Genomic DNA, 19,419 nt, shown 5'->3' on the forward strand with positions numbered 1-19,419 from the left:
CACCAATGGGCAACTATCTTACAACATGAATGTTTCCAGACACAAGAACTTGTAGTTCTGGTAGTTAAGAGTTTCAGTATAATTGTATTATTAGGGGTTAATGTTCTCTTTTAATCTACATCTTTACTGCTTAAAAAAAATGCTGTGTAGTGTAAGAGATGCCGCCAGGACTCAGCTGTCAACTAGGCGCACGTCTGCTGTGCGGTGTGCTGCATTTAGCCCTGGACTCGGATGCTCTGCAAATATCTGTTATGCTACATTGCAAAGCGTCCTTTGCAACTGTATGGAGATGTTGCCAGTTGGTTCCGGTATGAACGGTGGACCATGTTAAGGTCAACAGTCATTAGGTCGACCACTATTGGTCGACATGGACTAATGGTCGACATTTGAAAATGGTCGACACATGACAGGTTGACACATGAAAAGGTCAACATGGATTTTTTAACTGCATTTTTTCCGTAACATGACCAGGAACCCCAATTACTGTACCGCGTCCCCTTGCATGGCTCACTTCGCTTTGGTTACTATTCCATGTGTCCATGTTACCATGTCAATGTCGGCCAATAGTGGTCGACTTAATGACTGTCGAAAATAACATGGTCGACCATCCAAACGGATACCTTGCCAGTTAAGGTAGTGAGGTTGCTTATTATAATTATCAGGTCTTTCCCTTGCATCCAGGTAGTATTGGACATAGCTTGTTGAAACTTTTCCAGAATAAAATGTGACGTACTTCTATTGTTCCCCTTTCTTGAACAATCAGGGCCTCATACAGAGTTGAGCGTAAAGCGTATACTCACCCATGTGCAGGGTGGTCTGCTTCTTGCCTGCAGCTGTTCCTGTCTGCGCACTCAGGGTATGATTCAGAGATGTACACAACTGCATTTGCAGCTGTGAATGTGTACCCAGCAGCTGTGTGAGAATGTGCAAATGTCGCTGCCTGGATTTGTATTGAGACTCCCCCCACTGGCGGCTTTGCAAATGGCAGAAGTTGCGCACAAAGACGCAGCGTCTGTCGCAGGTCAGTCGATTTTGAAGTTCTGATTAGCTCTGCGGTTTCAGGAATGGCTGCAGGAAGTAAGACACCATTGTAGTGACGTACGGGAACGCAGTCACAAGCAATACACGCCACAGTAAGGTAGCGACACTGCTGCTTTCCTGCCACCACTCTCCCCTAACCTCCCCCAAGTGGTGCTTGACTGTCAATCACTTTGCGTGTAAAGACCATCGTGGCACATGAGACTTAGGGGGTCATTCCGAGTTGATCGCTAGCTGCCGTTGTTCGCTGCGTAGCAATCAGTGAAAAAAAAGGGTAATCTGCACATGCGTATGCACCACAATGTGCACGCGCGTCGTACGGGTACGAAGTCCTTTGTGGTTTTGCACTGGTTCTACCGACGATTCCAATCGTACAGCCGAACGCAAGGAGATTGACAGGAAGTGGGAGTTTCTGGGTGTCAACTGACCGTTTTCTGGGAGTGTTGTTGGAAAAACGCAGGCGTGGCCGGGCGTTTGCAGGGCGGGAATCTGACGTCATTACCGTGTCACTCGTCGCAGCAATCATCGCACAGGATAAGTAACTACAGGGCTGGTCTTGTTCCGCACAAAAAGTGTTTGCTGCCGCGCAGCTGCACAGGCGTTCACACTTCTGCAAAGCGAAAATACACTCCCCCGTGGGCGGCGGCTATGCGTTTGCATGGCTGCCAAAAGTAGCTAGCGAGCGATCAACTCGGAATGACCCCCTTATACGTATGCGCAGACTGACAATAAATCGCTCAGCTGCAGAGAAATCAGATTTGCGTACACCTCTGTATCAGCCTATACATAGAAGGATAGTGTGCTCTTGCTCATACTATTGGTAAAAGTATACTGTAGTGGGCCTTACAGAACCGCAGCAGGGGGTGGTGTCTCCTCTCTCGGTGCACAGATTTGGCACTTGCAGCCAGGGGTGTATCTAGGGGTCTGAGCGCCCCTGGCAAAGTAAGGGGCTGGCGCCCCCCCCTCTCCTACACACATTTGGAATAAGGTGTGAGTATTGGAAATGGGGCATGATCTTATGGGGGAAGGGCGTGGACACAATAGTACTTCCAATTCAAATTATGCCACACAGTAGTGTCCCTCATTCACATTACACCGCACAGTAGTGTCTCGTATTCACGTATACACCATCCCTCCCCCTAACCCTAACCCACCTTTCCCACAGCCTGACCTTAACCTGCCCCACCAAAAAAAGCCTCCTCAGTGGTGCCTAACCCTAACCCACCCTTCCTAATCTCCCTCCCTGCAGCCTAACCCTAACGCTCCCACGTGGCTTGCCAGTGGAGACTTTGACACCAACTCGATCCGGATTTTGGCATTCTGCATCGCTATCTACGTTGGGATGCCAGCATCAGCATTCCGAGCAGATTCGGGATGATGGCGCCAGCTTTACGACTGCATCCCGAATGAAATGCTAATGAGATGAGCCTCAAATGGACCCAGCCATTAACCAAACACCATTAGTTGGATGGTAGAAGTGCCTCCTGTTAGAAAAAACATCAGGGTGCCATCACTTCCAAGATAAAATGATCAATTATACAATTAACTGATAGACATTTCCTTGAACCTGGCCTTGAAATAGGTAAGATAAGTATTTTCTTTATTACACTCAACAAGTTAAAGTTTTCGCTTACTTACTACTTACTTACATCTAACATGCATGAAAATCGTGTAGTTTTCCAGGTATTATAGTACCTTCTCCCAAACACTGACGTTGGCCCTCATTCCGAGTTGTTCGCTCGCAAGCTGCTTTTAGCAGCTTTGCACACGCTAAGCCGCTGCCTACTGGGAGTGAATCTTAGCATAGTAAAATTGCGAACGAAAGATTAGCAAAATTGCGATTAGACACCTCTTAGCAGTTTCTGAGTAGCTCGAGACTTACTCGGCATCTGCGATCAGTTCAGTCAGTTTCGTTCCTGGTTTGACGCCACAAACACACCCAGCGTTCGCCCAGACACTCCTCCGTTTCTCCAGCCACTCCCGCGTTTTTCCCAGAAACGGTAGCGTTTTTTCACACACACCCATAAAACGGACAGTTTCCGCCCAGAAACACCCACTTCCTGTCAATCACATTACGATCACCAGAACGAAGAAAAAACCTCGTAATGCCGTGAGTAAAATACCTAACTGCATAGCAAATTTACTGGGCGCAGTCGCACTGCGGACATTGCGCATGCGCATTAGCGACTAATCGCTCCGTTGCGACAAAAAAATAACGAGCGAACAACTCGGAATGACCCCCACTATTTTATTATCTTCATCAACAAATAGATCTATAGCACTGTGCTTTGTAACAATTGCTGTGTACCTGGTGACAGTCTATTACTGCCGGTGATCAGACTAGTGTCCGGCAGCACCGCACTTGTAATCAGACTCACAATAAACTACAGTTCCCAGCAGCCCTTGCTGCCAGGAGCTCCCAGCAACAAGGGCTGCTGGGAGCTGTAGTTTATTTTGAGTCTGATTACAAGTGCGGTGCTGCCGGACACCAGCGCCACTCCAGCAGTCACAGACTCTCACCAGGTACAGTCTGACAGTACTGCTTTTCTATCCTTTGGCAGCGGGTGGCACAGCCAGGCGGCACCCCCTCCTTTCCTGGCACCCCTGGCGAGTGCCATCCTGGCTAATAGGTAGATACACCCCTGCTTGCAGCTATCAGTCAGCAGGTGACAGTGACCCGCAGGAGTGACAGGCAGATTTGAATGTCGGTGCCCAGGGACATTCCAGATATAGAACCATGGACAAGAGGCCACAGAGAAGCCCTTTGCAATGAACTGGCCTATGCAGATTCAGGTCTGATCGCTCGCTAGCTACTTTCTGCAGCGCTGCGATCAGATAGTCGCCGCCTATAGGGGAGTGTATTTTAGCTGTGCAAGCGTGCGATCACATGTTAAGCCGAGCGGTACAAAAACAGTTTGTGCAGTTTCTGAGTAGCTCTGACCTCACTCAGCCGCTGCGATCACTTCAGCCTGTTCGAGCCCGGAATTGACGTCAGACACCCGCCCTGCAAACGCTTTGACACGCCTGCGTTTTTCCAACCACTCCCAGAAAATGGCCAGTTGCCACCCACAAACGCCTTCTTCCTGTCAATCTCCTTGCGAACGGTTGTGCGAATGGTTTCTTCGCTAGAACCAGTGCACAACAACGATCCGCTTTGTTACCGTACGGCGCGCCTGCGCATTGCGGTGCATACACATGCACAGTAGTTACCTGATCACTGCGAAAAACGCTAGCGAGCGAACAGATCTGAATTAGGCCCTAAGAGAGAGGCGGCGTGCTAAAATCAGAAGTTGACATGTGAACCCGTTCCAGGTGTCTGCAGTGCCCCCGAGAACATTCCGTACTTATGGTAGTAGAGCGGGGCAGGGAAAGACACTGCATTACACTGGAGCGTGCGAGGGGTTAATGACGGAGCTGCGCATTCTATCAGACCCTGTAGGGTTCGAAATAACACAGCAGAAGGATGAGCCGGGGTAGTGTGTCCCACTGAGGCTGATGTAGTGTCACTGCCCTCAGCCATAATGTCACAGACGTTCTTTGCCCCTCAGGGGAGCTTTTAACGAGTTGAGGACATGTCTTTGCTGTGCAACAGTCGCAACGAGACAGCTTAAGTCATTAGGCTCTCTGTCACTGCGTGCTGATACAATTGCTGCTACGGTTCTGCTCACCGCCGTCCTGCCCTTGGAGTGCAGAGGCTTTTAAAAGAGCAAGCGCAGGCTTGATTTGTGAAGAGTGTACTGTATCTCTCAGGCTGCGTATCGCTGGGCTGAATTATATACTTGAAATAAGAGGAGAGTTTATAACTAAATACGCCCACCAGGTGCTTAGACTGCAATAGCAGCAGGCAGACGCTTCTCGTATCAGGCAGGCTTTCTGGGGTCAGTGATGTCACAGTAATGGGTGGGGGGTTCATCTTGAATCTCTCTTATGAATATACAGGTGTATATCTATTCATAAGTGGATGGAGATAACAAGAATTTCTATATTTTCGCTTTTGACAAACGTCGAACATTAACACTCGCTTAATATCCAGTGGGTGTGCAGACAAATCTTCTGCCACCTACGGTACACCCAGTGAGTAACATATCTTCTTATTTGTATTTGTATTTAATACTTGTCTTAATAAATTTTGCTGACATACACAGCAACATTTTTATCATTGTTTTCGTCTGTTTAAAAAATTAAAAGTTAAGTTTTATCTTTGCATATACATTGTTTATACTTTCACAAACTTATCTATCAGTATATTTAAACTAAGTGTGCCCCAGAGAGACACAAAAACAGTCCCTCTTTTGCTTCTCTGCAAAACAACCCTTTCATAGATGTCACAGCAGCTCAAATGACTGAACTCTCAGCTTTTCGCTTTGTATCACATCCCATTAGGAGATTACCCTAAAGATGCGGGAAGAGCTGCTGACTTTTAACTTTACGGTTCTTGTCTGAAAATGATAGTTTTAGGTTTAGTTGTTCTTTAAATAAATGGGTCCATCATACTTTATTTCATGCGGTTTACCATGCTATGATGCTTTTCTAACGGAGCAGACAGTGAGTGACTGACAGATTTGCAAACCCACTTACAGAATCCCACTTGCACTGTATGGATTGGTAGATTCATACTGACCACATCCCAGTACTCATTTATTATTATTACTACCAGTTATTTATATAGCGCACACATATTCCACAGCGCTTTGCAGAGAATATTTGGCCATTCACATCGGTCCCTGGAGCTTACAATCTCTTTTCCCTACCACATGTACACGCACACACATTCACGCTAGGGATAATTTTGTTGGGAGCCAATTAACCTACCAGTATATATTTGGATTGTGGGAGGAAACCGGAGGAAACCCACGCAAGTACGGGGAGAATATACAAACTCCACACAGTTAGGGCCATGGTGGGAATAGAACCCATGACCTCAGTGCTGTGAGGCAGTAATGCTAACCATTACACTATCCATACTGCCCATGTTTAAGGAACATGTTAATGTAAATAAGCCCCTAGCTCACAATACTGTGGGAATTCAGCATGGTATTCCATTGAACACCGTATAACCACGGTTTGTGAAATCCTCTATGTATCATTTCATGTATTATCAGCCGGTCTTGAAAAAGAAAAAAAAACACCTATTATTTTTGTTTGAGTGTGCTAAAAAACCAAACCCCGACCAGCTATGCTATAAGTATTCCATGATGGAATGCACGACAGCCAACGGAGATCAAAGTGCATCGTATAATAGGTTTGCACCTGTGCCAATAGATAGTTCCCAACCAGGGCCGTCCAGAGTGGTGACGGATGACAGGCTTGGGTAATTTGGGGTGTGACGGGCCCAGGTACTGGGGGGGGGGGGATGGGTGGTTAAAAATACTATGCATTAGAAGGGAGGAAGATTCAGGGGGACGGGCAGTCACTGCACAACCGCTGGCCACTGTATAACTCTACATCAGTACATAATGTAGGAGTTTAGTGGGTTATTCCGAGTTGACTGCTCGCTAGCTACTTTTAGCAGCCGTGCAAACACATTGTCGCCGTCCACGGGAAAGTGTATTTTAGCTTTGCAGAAGTGCGAACGCCTGTGCAGCAGAGCGCCTGCAAAATAATTTTGTGCAAGACGAGACCAGCCCTGTAGTTACTCTTCGTGTGCGTTGATTCTAACGACAGAGGGACGGATTTTGACGTCACACACCCCCCCAGCGTTCGCCCAGCCACGCCTGCGTCTTTCCCGACACGCCTGCGTTTTTCTAAGCACTCCCTGAAAATGGTCGGTTGACACCCAGAAACGCCCACATCTTCCTGCGTTGTGCTGTGCGACTGAAAGCTTCGCTAAAACCTGTGCAAAACCACGATGCTCTTTGTACCCGTACGTCGCGCGTGCGCATTGCGGCGCATACGCATGCGCAGATTAGCCGTTTTTTACACTGATCGCTGTGCTGCGAACAACGGCAGCTAGCGATCAACTCGGAATGACCCCCCCCCCCCTAGAGGAGGCTGCTGCTACTGGTCCATCTGCGTACAACACACAGCAGCGTGAGTAGCAGCAGCCTCCTCTCTCTTCATGCCCGATGTGTGATCGCCCCAGGCCCGGGTAAGTTGTAGCAGAACTCTGAAGGGATGTACTATGTGGGTGTAAATATCACATCGCAGTCTGACCTCCTAACATTGGGGGTAATTCCAAGTTGATCGCAGCAGGAAATTTTTTAGCAGTTGGGCAAAACCATGGCCCTCATTCCGAGTTGTTCGCTCGGTAATTTTCTTTGTATCGCAGCGATTTTCCGCTAATTGCGCATGCGCAATGTTCGCACTGCGACTGCGCCAAGGAAATTTGCTATGAAGTTTGGTATTTTACTCACGGCATTACGAGGTTTTTTCTTCGTTCTGGAGATCGGAGTGTGATTGACAGGAAGTGGGTGTTTCTGGGCGGAAACAGGCCGTTTTATGGGAGTGTGCGAAAAAACGCTGCCGTTTCTGGGAAAAACGCGGGAGTGGCTGGAGAAACGGAGGAGTGTCTGGGCGAACGCTGGGTGTGTTTGTGACATCAAACCAGGAACGACAAGCACTGAACTGATCGCACTGGCAGAGTAAGTCTCGAGTTACTCAGAAACTGCACAGAGAAATCTTTTCGCAATATTGCGAATACTTTGTTCGCAATTTTGCTAAGCTAAGATTCACTCCCAGTAGGCGGCGGCTTAGCGTGTGCAATGCTGCTAAAAGCAGCTTGCGAGCGAACAACTCGGAATGAGGGTTCATGTGCACTGCATGGGAGCATAGGCGTGCGCAGCACATTTTATTAGGGGGTGCACCGTCGGAGGGGTGTGTCTAGAACCATCTATTGACGGTCAACGTAATATAAAATATCCACCCTTGTACCAATCCTAATAATGCAGATGCATTGTCAGATATTGTGGTGTGCACCAAACACACACCCCTGGTGGCACTCACTGCAATTACACTGCTGCTCCTCAGCCTGGTCTGGCTCCCCCTCTCTTTCCCCTGCAAGCTGCAGTCACTCACTGACACTGAGTCGCAGACTAGTGCTGCTGCTGCTGGAAAAACGCGTTACGTGTCAATGTTGCTGCCGGCCGTCTGCCAGTATTGAATTTGTCTTCCTAAGAGGAACGCTGGCTGCATGCTGATCCTCATCAGTGGCTGGCGTTGGCATAGAATAGGAGAGGGGTGGGCGTGCGAGCAGCATGATGTCATCACGTCACATCATGCTGTTTTTGTACATTTAGGTGGAGGCGGGAGTATGAAAGCCGGTGGCAGTGGCACCCTTGATTAACCCAGGCGTCCAGTCAGTAATGCAGTCCTGACAGGGTGCAGCGCAGAGGGGACAGTAATCAGCCTGCTCGGCGATCGCTGCATCAGGCATGTGAGAACGGATTGCTGGACATTAGGGGGTGCCTGTGCGCACCAGGCACCCCCCCTGCGCACACCTATGCATGGGAGGCAGATATAACATGTGCAGAGAGAGTTAGATTTGGGTGGGGTGTGTTCAATCTGCAATCTAATTTGCAGTGTAAAAATAAAGCAGCCAGTATTTACCCTGCACAGAAATAAAATTACCCACCCAAATCTACCTCTTTCTGCACATGTTATATCTGCCTCCCCTGCAGTGCACATGGTTTTGCCCAACTGCTAAAAAATTTCCTGCTGCGATCAACTCAGAATTACCCCCATTGCTTTTTAATGTAACTTTTCATGATTCACGGGAGTGACGGGATATTACTTGCGCTATTATTAACTCTGTCAATATTGTATTTTACGTTTTTATTATATTGATTGAAGTGTGCGTGAATTTGCCCCACCGCGCAGAAGCGTTACCCGTTATAAGCATAACGGTGAGACTCAATCCCTGGTACCTTAGCGGTGGGGCACAACTCAAGTCCTTTAGTAGTGATGTAGAGGGGCAGATACTGTCTGTCCGTTATACCCCTTTCACACCGCCAAAATAACCCAATATATTGCCGGCTCGACACGGGTCGAGGTGCGGTGTGAAAGGGGTATGTTACAATTTCTGGGGTCGACTGACCAGATATTTAAACCCGGGAATAAAACAGGGTTATTCCCGGGTTCAGTTGCAGTGTGAACGGGCTGCCTCCGCAGATGTCACCAACCCGGTAATATGCTGCATTCATGCCGCCAGTCTGAAAGGGGTCTCGCACGGAACGCCCTCGGGAAGGACCCGTGCACAAGTCCTGGGTGCGACCCGCTTAATGCGATGTGAAAGCGGTATTATTGTGATTAGACTTGATAATCGTTGCCTGGAACCCTATCCCGGCAATTTTTGCGGAATGTAACCCGTAGGCTAGAAAATTGGTGTTTTCGGTGGGTATGACACAAATATTTTATATGATAATTAGGCCTCAAATGCTGTTTACGTAAAACGTGCCACGCTGGCGCAAAAGCAGTCAGGTGATCTCACAGCAGGACATTTGCGCTGTGGCTTTACACTTTTGCTGCGTGCGAATGACCCTGGGGCTTCCCCTTGTCAGCCTCTGAGTGATAAGACTATTCTGATCATCCACTTCCCAGCACTTGGATCAGCCCCCAGATCTAGTAATAGCAGCTGAGGGCTGGCACGGCAACACAGGGAACGTATGCACATGCTGAATCAGTAGACATGTGTAAGCCTCGTTTTCACGCTGCCATAGCGGCACTTTGTCTGTTTCTGAAGACATCTTGTCTGCAATGTATCAGTCTTTACCAGTGTCAGTTCTGCAACCTAATTATGTTTATCCATTTGTAATTGCACCAATTCCTCATATATTCCTACAGCGATTACAGTACTGCACATAATAATTCACATCTTGTGCTCAAATTCCACTTTTAATTCCTTCATCCGTGCGCCACTCTCAGACAGCCGAGATTTGGTGATTAATTTGCAAATTAATTGTGTAGACGCACGACCCTTGTTAGCACGCTAGCGAGAAACGCTCCCTGTTAGCCGGTTCGCATCACTGACACATGTCCGATGCGTAGTGTAATCTTAGGATAGAGTGGATGAAATATGGTAAGGATCTAATGTGACTGGCAGTCTGTTGATACATAAACTTTGCCTTTATTATGTTTCGGGGTTACTAATGCCGTGTACCCAGGATAATGCGCAGCTCAGAGGCTTTCTCCCATTATCCAGACTAATTTAAATGTTGCAAATCATTTCAAATGTCTCATTGGATTGCAAGCTCTGCAGGTCAGCCGTGAAGTCTTCCTATTCTGCTGTGTGCCTTTAGGAAACATATGGCACTCCTGGATCAGGTATTACTATTATTTACCTACAGTATCCACCTCTGATACTTACTGACTGTTGGGATAATACTGGGCAGAAATGCTATCTGTTCCTGGGAGTCAGACTGTACTATTGTCCTGCGGGAGGCATGCAGACCCCCACTTCTGGACGTAGCCTAGCCCCCTGTCTTCCAGCTTGGTATGTCTGATACATTAATATGCAATGATTCTTAACTGCATCTAAGCAAAGTATTATTACCTAGCCTGGGGCTATGCCAGAGGATGCATGTGAGCTGTCTCTGCCAGACTCCCCTCAGATCTCTTCCCATATAGTACAATCCTCACTGTCTGGGATGTGCTGTTCAGGTGGCTACTGAACAAGGCAGGGGGAGGAAGCAAGCAGAGCCCTAAGGTCCAGTGGAATTGAGGGGCTGTCAGCTGTACATAGCTCCAGTAGGGCACCCTCCACGAGGGCACTGCCAGCCTTCCTTATTCGTAGGACCTGCCAGCTTAGCAGGCACAGCGCAGCCAAGGGTGCCGCACTACAGCCAGTGACCAGGGATCCTGCACAAAGGGAAAACTGGTGACAGCGAACTGACAGTACTTCATAGAAAGAGAGGAGGAGACGGGATCACCGGGAGGAATCACCAGTGACGAGACCACCGTGCCACACCGTGCATTAATGTGGCACGCTTCATCCAGATGGTAAGCCTCAACAGCAGACGACCCTTCCGCCAGAACACGCCGTTGAGTCTCGGAGACGGTGGCCAGGCTGTCCCTTTTCAGCACATGTGCCAAGATGCCAGGCTGGAGGAGAAACCTGTCTCTCTGTTTGCAGAGGATGCAGGATGATGGTAAGTGAGAGGCTCTTTAATTGGTGATTAGGATACGCGGTACTCCATGTGTAGAGTCAGGTGTTCAGACTGTTTAACTACTTTGGCGCTGGAAGACAGCAGGCCTGATCGGCGGTCTGTTTCTTCCATTAGCCTTCCTGCGCGTTAACCACTCAGTTGCCGAATTTCTTATTCAGCTTTATGGCTTTGCTGTGGATTTGTCTGTCAGTAATGACTATAGCAGCATCCCCTGGGTTATATAGTATGTGAATAATGGATGGGCTGAAGTTGAATCAGGCAGCAGAATAATGATATCTTTGCATGAGTAGGCTGGATTCCTTGTAGGTGCTGAAAACAGCAACCAGTGACCCGTACCTGGTGCAGTATGTGTTAACTTGTCCATCAATTAAACCTTTATAAAGAAAAACAGTGACCTGACGTCATCACTCCCAGAGAGACTAACTTTCATTTATATTACACACAGAGCTGAGAATGTGACCTGTTCTCACACTTCATATGAGTCCTGTTCTACTTACGTGTTAGCCATTGCAGAATGTAAGCTCTCACGAGCAGGGCCCTCTTCCCTCATGTGCTTATCCTTTCTTACTTTAATAATCTTCAGCTGCACCAAATCCAGCAGTCTTCTGCCACCTGATACTTATTCCAGTGTCATCTGCTGATGGTGCTACGTTTATTTACCCTGTACTTGTCCTATATTGTCGTCAGCTGTAAGTTGCTGTTTTCCTGTTTGATTATTTGTTTATGTACTCTGTAATTGGGCGCTGCGGAACCCTTGTGGAGCCATATAAATAAAGGATAATAATAATAATAATAATAATAATAAATGACCTATGCCACCATAGATTGTCCACGTCAGTAGAGGCTATCTATTCAACCTGAGAATATATATGCCAGTATAGACTATCCATGCCACCATACAGTAACCATTCACATAGACTTTCCATACCACCATACAGTAACCATGCACATAGACTTTCCATACCACCATACAGTAACCATGCACATAGACTTTCCATACCACCATACAGTAACCATGCACATAGACTTTCCATACCACCATACAGTAACCATTCACATAGACTTTCCATACCACCATACAGTAACCATGCACATAGACTTTCCATACCACCGTACAGTAACCATGCACATAGACTTTCCATACCACCATACAGTAACCATGCACATAGACTTTCCATACCACCATACAGTAACCATGCACATAGACTTTCCATACCACCATACAGTAACCATGCACATAGACTTTCCATACCACCATACAGTAACCATGGACATAGACTTTCCATACCACCATACAGTAACCATGCACATAGACTTTCCATACCACCATACAGTAACCATGCACATAGACTTTCCATACCACCATACAGTAACCATGCACATAGACTTTCCATACCACCATACAGTAACCATGCACATAGACTTTCCATACCACCGTACAGTACCCATGCACATAGACTTTCCATACCACCATACAGTACCCATACACATAGACTTTCCATACCACCATACAGTACCCATACACATAGACTTTCCATACCACCGTACAGTAACCATGCACATAGACTTTCCATACCACCATACAGTAACCATGCACTTAGACTTTCCATACCACCATACAGTAACCATGCACATACACTTTCCATACCACATACCTCCCAACTTTCTTTACTTGTGGAGCAGGACACTCGCGCGTCGAAGCCGTGCGCGCTCTCGAAAATGGGGCGTGGTCTATGAAAAGGGGGCGTGGCATCGCGGGAGGACCCGCGATCGCGAGCCACGCCCCATTTTCGTCACTGAGGGGGCATGCCCAGCGCTCTGTGAGCCGCTAGCATGCTCCCTCTCCCTCTGACTCCCTCTGACTCCACTGAATAGACGCTGTGCGCATGCCCACAGCAGTACCCATGCACATAGACTTTCTATACCACCATACAGTACCCATGCACATAGACTTTCTATACCACCATACAGTAACCATGCACAAAGACTTTCCATACCACCATACAGTAACCATGCACATAGACTTTCCATACCACCATACAGTAACCATGCACATAGACTTTCCATACCATCATAGATTCTCCATGCCAACTATGCACATACACTTTCCATACCACTTTAACCTAATCTTGCACATAGACTACCCATACCAGCACAGAATATCCATACCACCATAGACTAACCATGCACATAGACTATCCATACCCCATAGACTATTCATACCACCATAGACTATCCATACCACCATCAACTGTCCATACACATAGACTTTCAATACCACCATAGACTATCCATGCCACCATACACTAACCTGCACATAGACTTTCCATACCATCATAGACTATCCATGCCACCATAGACTAAACATGTACATAGACTATCCATACCACCTTAGCCTAACCTTGCACATAGACTACCTTTACCAGCGCAGAATATCCATACAACCATAGACTGACTATGCACATAGACTATCCATTCCACCATAGACTAACCATGCACATAGACTATCCATACCACCATAGACTAACCATGCACATGGACTAGCCATACCACCATAGACGGACCATACACATAGACTAACCATACCACCATAGACTATGCATACCACCATAGACTAACCATGCACATAGACTATCTATAACAGTATAGACTATACATATCACCATAGACTGTCCATACCACCATAGACTAACCATGCACATAGACTATACATACCACTATAGACTATCCATACCACCATATGCTACAGTATAATTACCTTTAGAATGTAAGCTCTCACGTGTGCTTATCCTTGTCTTACTTAAACCATCTTTGACGGCATTAAACTTCGCAGTTTTCTGCCACCCTGATACTTATGTCAGTGTCATCTTCTGCTATAGCTATGTTTACTTACCCTGTACTTGTCCTATATTGTCTTCAACTGTAAGTCACTGTTTTCCTGTTTTGATTACTTTGTTTCTGTGCTCTGTAATTGGGCGCTGCAGAACCCTTGTGGCGCCATATCAATAAAGGATAATAGTAATAATTACCACTATAAAAATACCCATGCCACCACAGACTATCCAGACCACCCTAGACTTCACACAGTGCATACCTTGTATTCCAATACACCACACGGGACATTAACCATATATATTAAAAAAAAAAAATATAAAAAAAAAAATATATATATATATATATATATATATATATATATATATATATATATAAATTTGCCATTATTAGACATAGAGAAATACAGGCAAAAGTGAGAAAAATACTACAAATGGATTAATCTTCTGATTTACGGCTGTATACATGGCGGAGGGGGACTTTTTGTGGGCTGAACCGACATTCCTAAAGATGCAGCCAATCAATTCACTAGAAAATAGTGACATCACTGAGACAAGCTGTAGTGCTACTGGCTCATAGTGATTGGATGCGTCCTTAAGAATGCGGATTCAGCCTACCAACGGCCTCCACTGTGTGACTGTGGCATGTACACTCGGGGCTGTCATCAGAAATTGTCGTGCCGAGTACACAGGTGTGGCCCCCAGACCGCCACCCCCTACCTTTTCCCCTGCCCATATTTACCCTCTCTCCATACCAACTCAGATAATTGGAGAGGGTACAGATACTGCCAATGTATGTATGGCTGATGCTATTACATGCAAAGCTAGGAAGTGATACAGACCGTTGTTCTATTACACTTATTGGGGTCTATGGAGGTCATTCCGAGTTGATCGCTCGCTACGGAATTTCGCAGTGCAGCGATCATGGCAGAACGGGGCTAATCTGCGCATGCGTATGCACCGCAATGCGCACGCGCATTGTACGGGTACAAAGAGCTTTGTGGTTTTGCACAAGTTCTAGCGACGCTTCCATTCGCACTGGCGAACGCAAGGATATTGACAGGAAATGAGAGTTTATGGGTGGCAACTGACCGTTTTCTGGGAGTGTTTGGAAAGACGCAGGCGTGGCCGGGTGTTTGCTGGGCGGGTGTCTGATGTCATTACCGTGTCACTCGTCGCAGCAAACATCGCACAGAATAAGTAACTACAGGGCTGGTCTTGCTCTGCACAAAATGTTTTTGCTGCGCTCGGCTGCACAGGCGTTCGCACTCCTCCAAAGCGAGAATACACTCCCCCGTGGGCGGGACTATGCATTTGCATGGCTGCTAAAAGTAGCTAGCGAGCGATCAACTCGGAATGAGGGCCGGCCTATGTACTAAGCCTTGGAAAGTAATAAAGTGGATAGAGCATACTTGCCTACGCTCCCAGAATGGCCGGGAGGCTCCCAAAAATCTTGTGACCCTCCCGGCCCCCCGGAAGAGCAGGCAAGTCTCCCGATTTCTGGGGTCCCCCCTGCCCGGCCGCCCACATAGCGAGTAAAATTGGCTGTCCGGGCAGTCGACAACGCAATTCTTGTTGAATCGCATCTTCATAGCCAAGCCCCCTGCAGTAGAATGCTGGTAATAGCGGCATTACACAGCGGGGGGTGTGGCTTACATGATGTGATACATCAGCCATGCCCCCATTATGCCTCCACCACGCCCTGTTCCGCCTCTGGTCCGCCTCCCTCTGCTCGTCACGTCACTGCCCCGCCTCCTGCTGAGCCGACCTGGCTGCTCTCTCCCGGAGAGAGCAGCCATAAAGTCGGTAAGTATGGGATAGAGATAAAGTACCAGCCAATCAGCTCCTGTCATTTTTCAAACACAGCCTGTAACATGACAGGAGCTGATTGGCTGGGTCTTTGCCTCTCTACACATTATCCATACCTCCCAACTGTCCTGATTTTCGCGGGACAGTTTGCGGCACAGACCCGTTTTTTGGGGACTGTCCCGCTGTGTCCTGTGGTGGGGGGGAGGGGCAGTTTGGAGGCTCCTGCACTCGCTGCCCTGCTTAGCAGAGCAGCGGTGTATAGACGCTGTGCGCATGAGGGAGAGGTGAGGGAGAGGGAGAGGGGGCATGCCAGCGGCTCACAGAGCGCTGGGCATACTCCCTCAGTGACGAAAACGGGGGCGTGGCTCGCGATCGTGGATCCTCCGCGAAGCCACGCCCATTTTCTTAGTTCACGCCCCTTTTTCGGGAGCGTGCGCGGCTTCGCCGCGTGTGTGTCCCTCTTTATAGAAATAAAAAGTTAGGAGGTATGCATTCTCTCTCTCCAAGGGGCCTATTTATTAACATTATTTTTACTAAAATAATGTGAAAAAGGGTGATTTCACACCCTTTTCACACCCTTTTCACATTATTTTAGTATCAGTCCAATGTATTAAAGGGCAAACCCTATAATTGTCTTTTTTTTTTTTAGTAACCCAGATCGCATTCCCTATACTTATAATGGGAAATGCGATGTGGCCGAATTTACTAAAAAAAAAAAAAGAGAGAGAAAGCTGAGCGGGGACCGGGCTCCAGTGATCAGCTCTGTGTGTCCGATGGACACAAGCTGATCACAGTGTAAAAAAAACCATAAAACATACCTGTCCGGGAGCTGGTGTCAGCTGCTTCTATGCGGGCTGCCAGGCACCGGGTCCTCCATATGCTGTGCTGTGACCCCCAGTGCAGTAAAGTGATGCTGCAAAGCGGCAGCTCACTTTACAGCACCGGGGGTCACAGCACTGAAGAAGGATCCGGCGCCCGGCAACCTCCTGGAAGCAGCGGACACCGGCTCCTGCGATTTGTAAGTATAAACAGGGGGAGGCTGTTCTGCGACGAGGGGGTAGTATTGATGGGGTTAGGGGGGATCCCGGTGGCGGTGGTAGCGACAGACAGCGGAGCATACGCAGCAGGACATTGGGGTATTTTTTCCGCAAGCTCTGTCCCTGCATGCGATAATTGATATATCCCTGCCATGTACTCAATTATCGCAGTGCGAGTTTGGTATAGTTTATCACCTGTCATCCACATCATCAGATGCGGATGGTGATAAATAGACCCCCAAGGCTTAGTACGTAGGCCCCTTATAATCATATAGGAGATATTTCTGGATTTTGGTGGTAGCACTGTGACTAGGTTGACATACCTCCCAACATTGGGAGGAGATGAGGAGGGACACTTTGGCGCGGCCTACTGGAAAGGGGGCATGGCTTCACTGGGTGGGGGGTCGTGAGTCACGCCCCATTTTCCATCACTACGGGGGCATGGCCATCGCTCTATGAGCTGCTGGCATGCCCCCTCTCCCTCCGTCTATTCACAGCTGCTCTGCTAGCGAGTGCAGGAGCCTCCCCCCCCCCCCCCCCCCCCCCCACCGCGGGACACTGTGGCCTCGCGGGTGTGATAGTGGGACAGTCCTAAAAAAATGGGACTGTCCCACGAAAATCGAGTCAGTTGGGAGGTATGGGTAGATAGGTTTTAATTTTTGGGTTGTAAAAATGAAGCAGCCAGTATTTACCCTGCACAGAAACAAAATAACCCACCCAAATCTAACTCTCTCTATACATGTTATATCTACCCCACCTGCAGTGCACATGGGGCCCAATTCAGACCTGATCCCTCGCTAGGGTTTTTTTTTTTTGCACTGCTGCGAGCAGACAGTCGCCCTCCATAGGGGAGTGTATTTTTGCTTTGCAAGTGTGCAAACGCATGTGTAGCAGAGCTGTATGCCCCAAAAACAGAGGCGCTTCCTCCCTCCACCCCACCCCCCCCACACACACACACCCCCTTCCTCCTCAATTAGGCTGCAAATTTCATGTGAATTTCGGCTCTGCCACACGCACTGGAGATAAGAACTTCAGTTGCAACCGAATCGGGATTGCAATCCAATCAATGGCCCTCATTCCGAGTTGTTCGCTCTGTAAAAATCTTCGCATCGCAGCGATTTTCCGCTTAATGCGCATGCGCAATGTTCGCACTGCGACTGCGCCAAGTAAATTTGCTATGCAGTTAGGAATTTTACTCACGGCTTTTTCATCGTTCTGGAGATCGTAATGTGATTGACAGGAAATGGGTGTTACTGGGCGGAAACAGGCCGTTTTATGGGCGTGTGGGAAAAAACGCTACCGTTTCCGGAAAAAACGCAGGAGTGGCCGGAGAAACGGAGGAGTGTCTGGGCGAACGCTGGGTGTGTTTGTGACGTCAAACCAGGAACGACAAGCACTGAACTGATCGCAGATGCCGAGTAAGTCTGAAGCTACTCAGAAACTGCTACGAGGTGTGTAATCGCAATATTGCGAATACATCGTTCGCAATTTTAAGATGCTAAGATTCACTCCCAGTAGGCGGCGGCTTAGCATGAGCAAATCTGCTAAAATCCGCTTGCGAGCGAACAACTCGGAATGAGGGCCAATTTACGGTACTTATGAGTATGTCATAGGAATAAGGGCGGAAACCCACACAAACATGTGGGGACCATACAAACCCCACACAGATAAGGTTATGCTAGGGAATCAGGTTATGACCTTGGCGCTATAATAGATCCCATCAATCCACAATCCTTCTTCTTTCTCTTATATGGTGACCAGTTTGACCCAATTTAAAATGAAATACATTTTGCACTGATTTATTGCATGAATGTGAATGAACACATGAAGGTGGTAGTGATCATGGGATACTTGTGGTGTATTAGCCTAGAGCGGTCGGAATGCTTAACCAGGCTCTGTACTGGTGAGCGGCTATTTAGTCTTTTCCAGGTTTATTTTATGGCTCTTCAAGCTGGGCAAAAAACATGCTCTTGTAGTAAATTGCTCACAGAGGCCCTCATTCCGAGTTGTTCGCTCGCAAGCTGCTTTTAGCAGCTTTACACACGCTAAGCCGCCGCCTACTGGGAGTGAATCTTAGCTTCTTAAAATTGCGAACGAAAGATTCGCAATATAGCGAAAAGACATCTCTGTGCAGTTTCTGAGTAGCTCGAGACTTACTCGGCATCTGCGATCAGTTCAGTGCTTGACGTTCCTGGTTTGACGTCATAAACACACCCAGCATTCGCCCAGACACTCCTCCGTTTCTCCAGCCACTCCCGCGTTTTTCCCAGAAACGGTAGCGTTTTTTCGCACACACCCATAAAACTGCCAGTTTCCGCCCAGAAACACCCACTTCCTGTCAATCACATTACGATCACCAGAACGAAGAAAAAACCGTGAGTAAAATTCCTAACTGCATAGCAAATTTACTTGGCGCAGTCGCAGTGCGGACATTGCGCATGCGCACTAAGCGGAAAATCGCTGCGATGCGAAAAAATTTACCGAGCGAACAACTCGGAATGACCCCCAGAGTACTAATATAAGGGGTAATTCAGACCTGATTGTAGCAGCAAATTTGTTAGCAGTTGGGCAAAACCATGGGGGTCATTCAGCTAGTGTTTTTTG

General features: G+C 47.7%; 1 protein-coding gene across 2 annotated transcripts in view; it reads left to right on the forward strand.

Annotated features, from left to right (window-relative positions):
* Positions 1 to 19,419, forward strand: part of GRIP2 (glutamate receptor interacting protein 2) — a 594,020-nt gene that overhangs the window by 80,980 nt on the left and 493,621 nt on the right. The window contains exon 1 of one of the 2 annotated variants that reach the window (XM_063941246.1): positions 10,668 to 11,120. The exons of the other annotated variant lie outside the window; for it this stretch is intronic. Coding sequence (XP_063797316.1) covers positions 11,066 to 11,120 — 55 coding nt within the window. The 5' untranslated portion in view covers positions 10,668 to 11,065. Of the gene's footprint in view, positions 1 to 10,667; positions 11,121 to 19,419 lie in introns of those variants that run through there. 2 annotated transcript variants of the gene reach the window in all.

This window comes from Pseudophryne corroboree, chromosome 9 (genome assembly GCF_028390025.1).
Source record: "Pseudophryne corroboree isolate aPseCor3 chromosome 9, aPseCor3.hap2, whole genome shotgun sequence".
NCBI lineage: Eukaryota > Metazoa > Chordata > Amphibia > Anura > Myobatrachidae > Pseudophryne > Pseudophryne corroboree.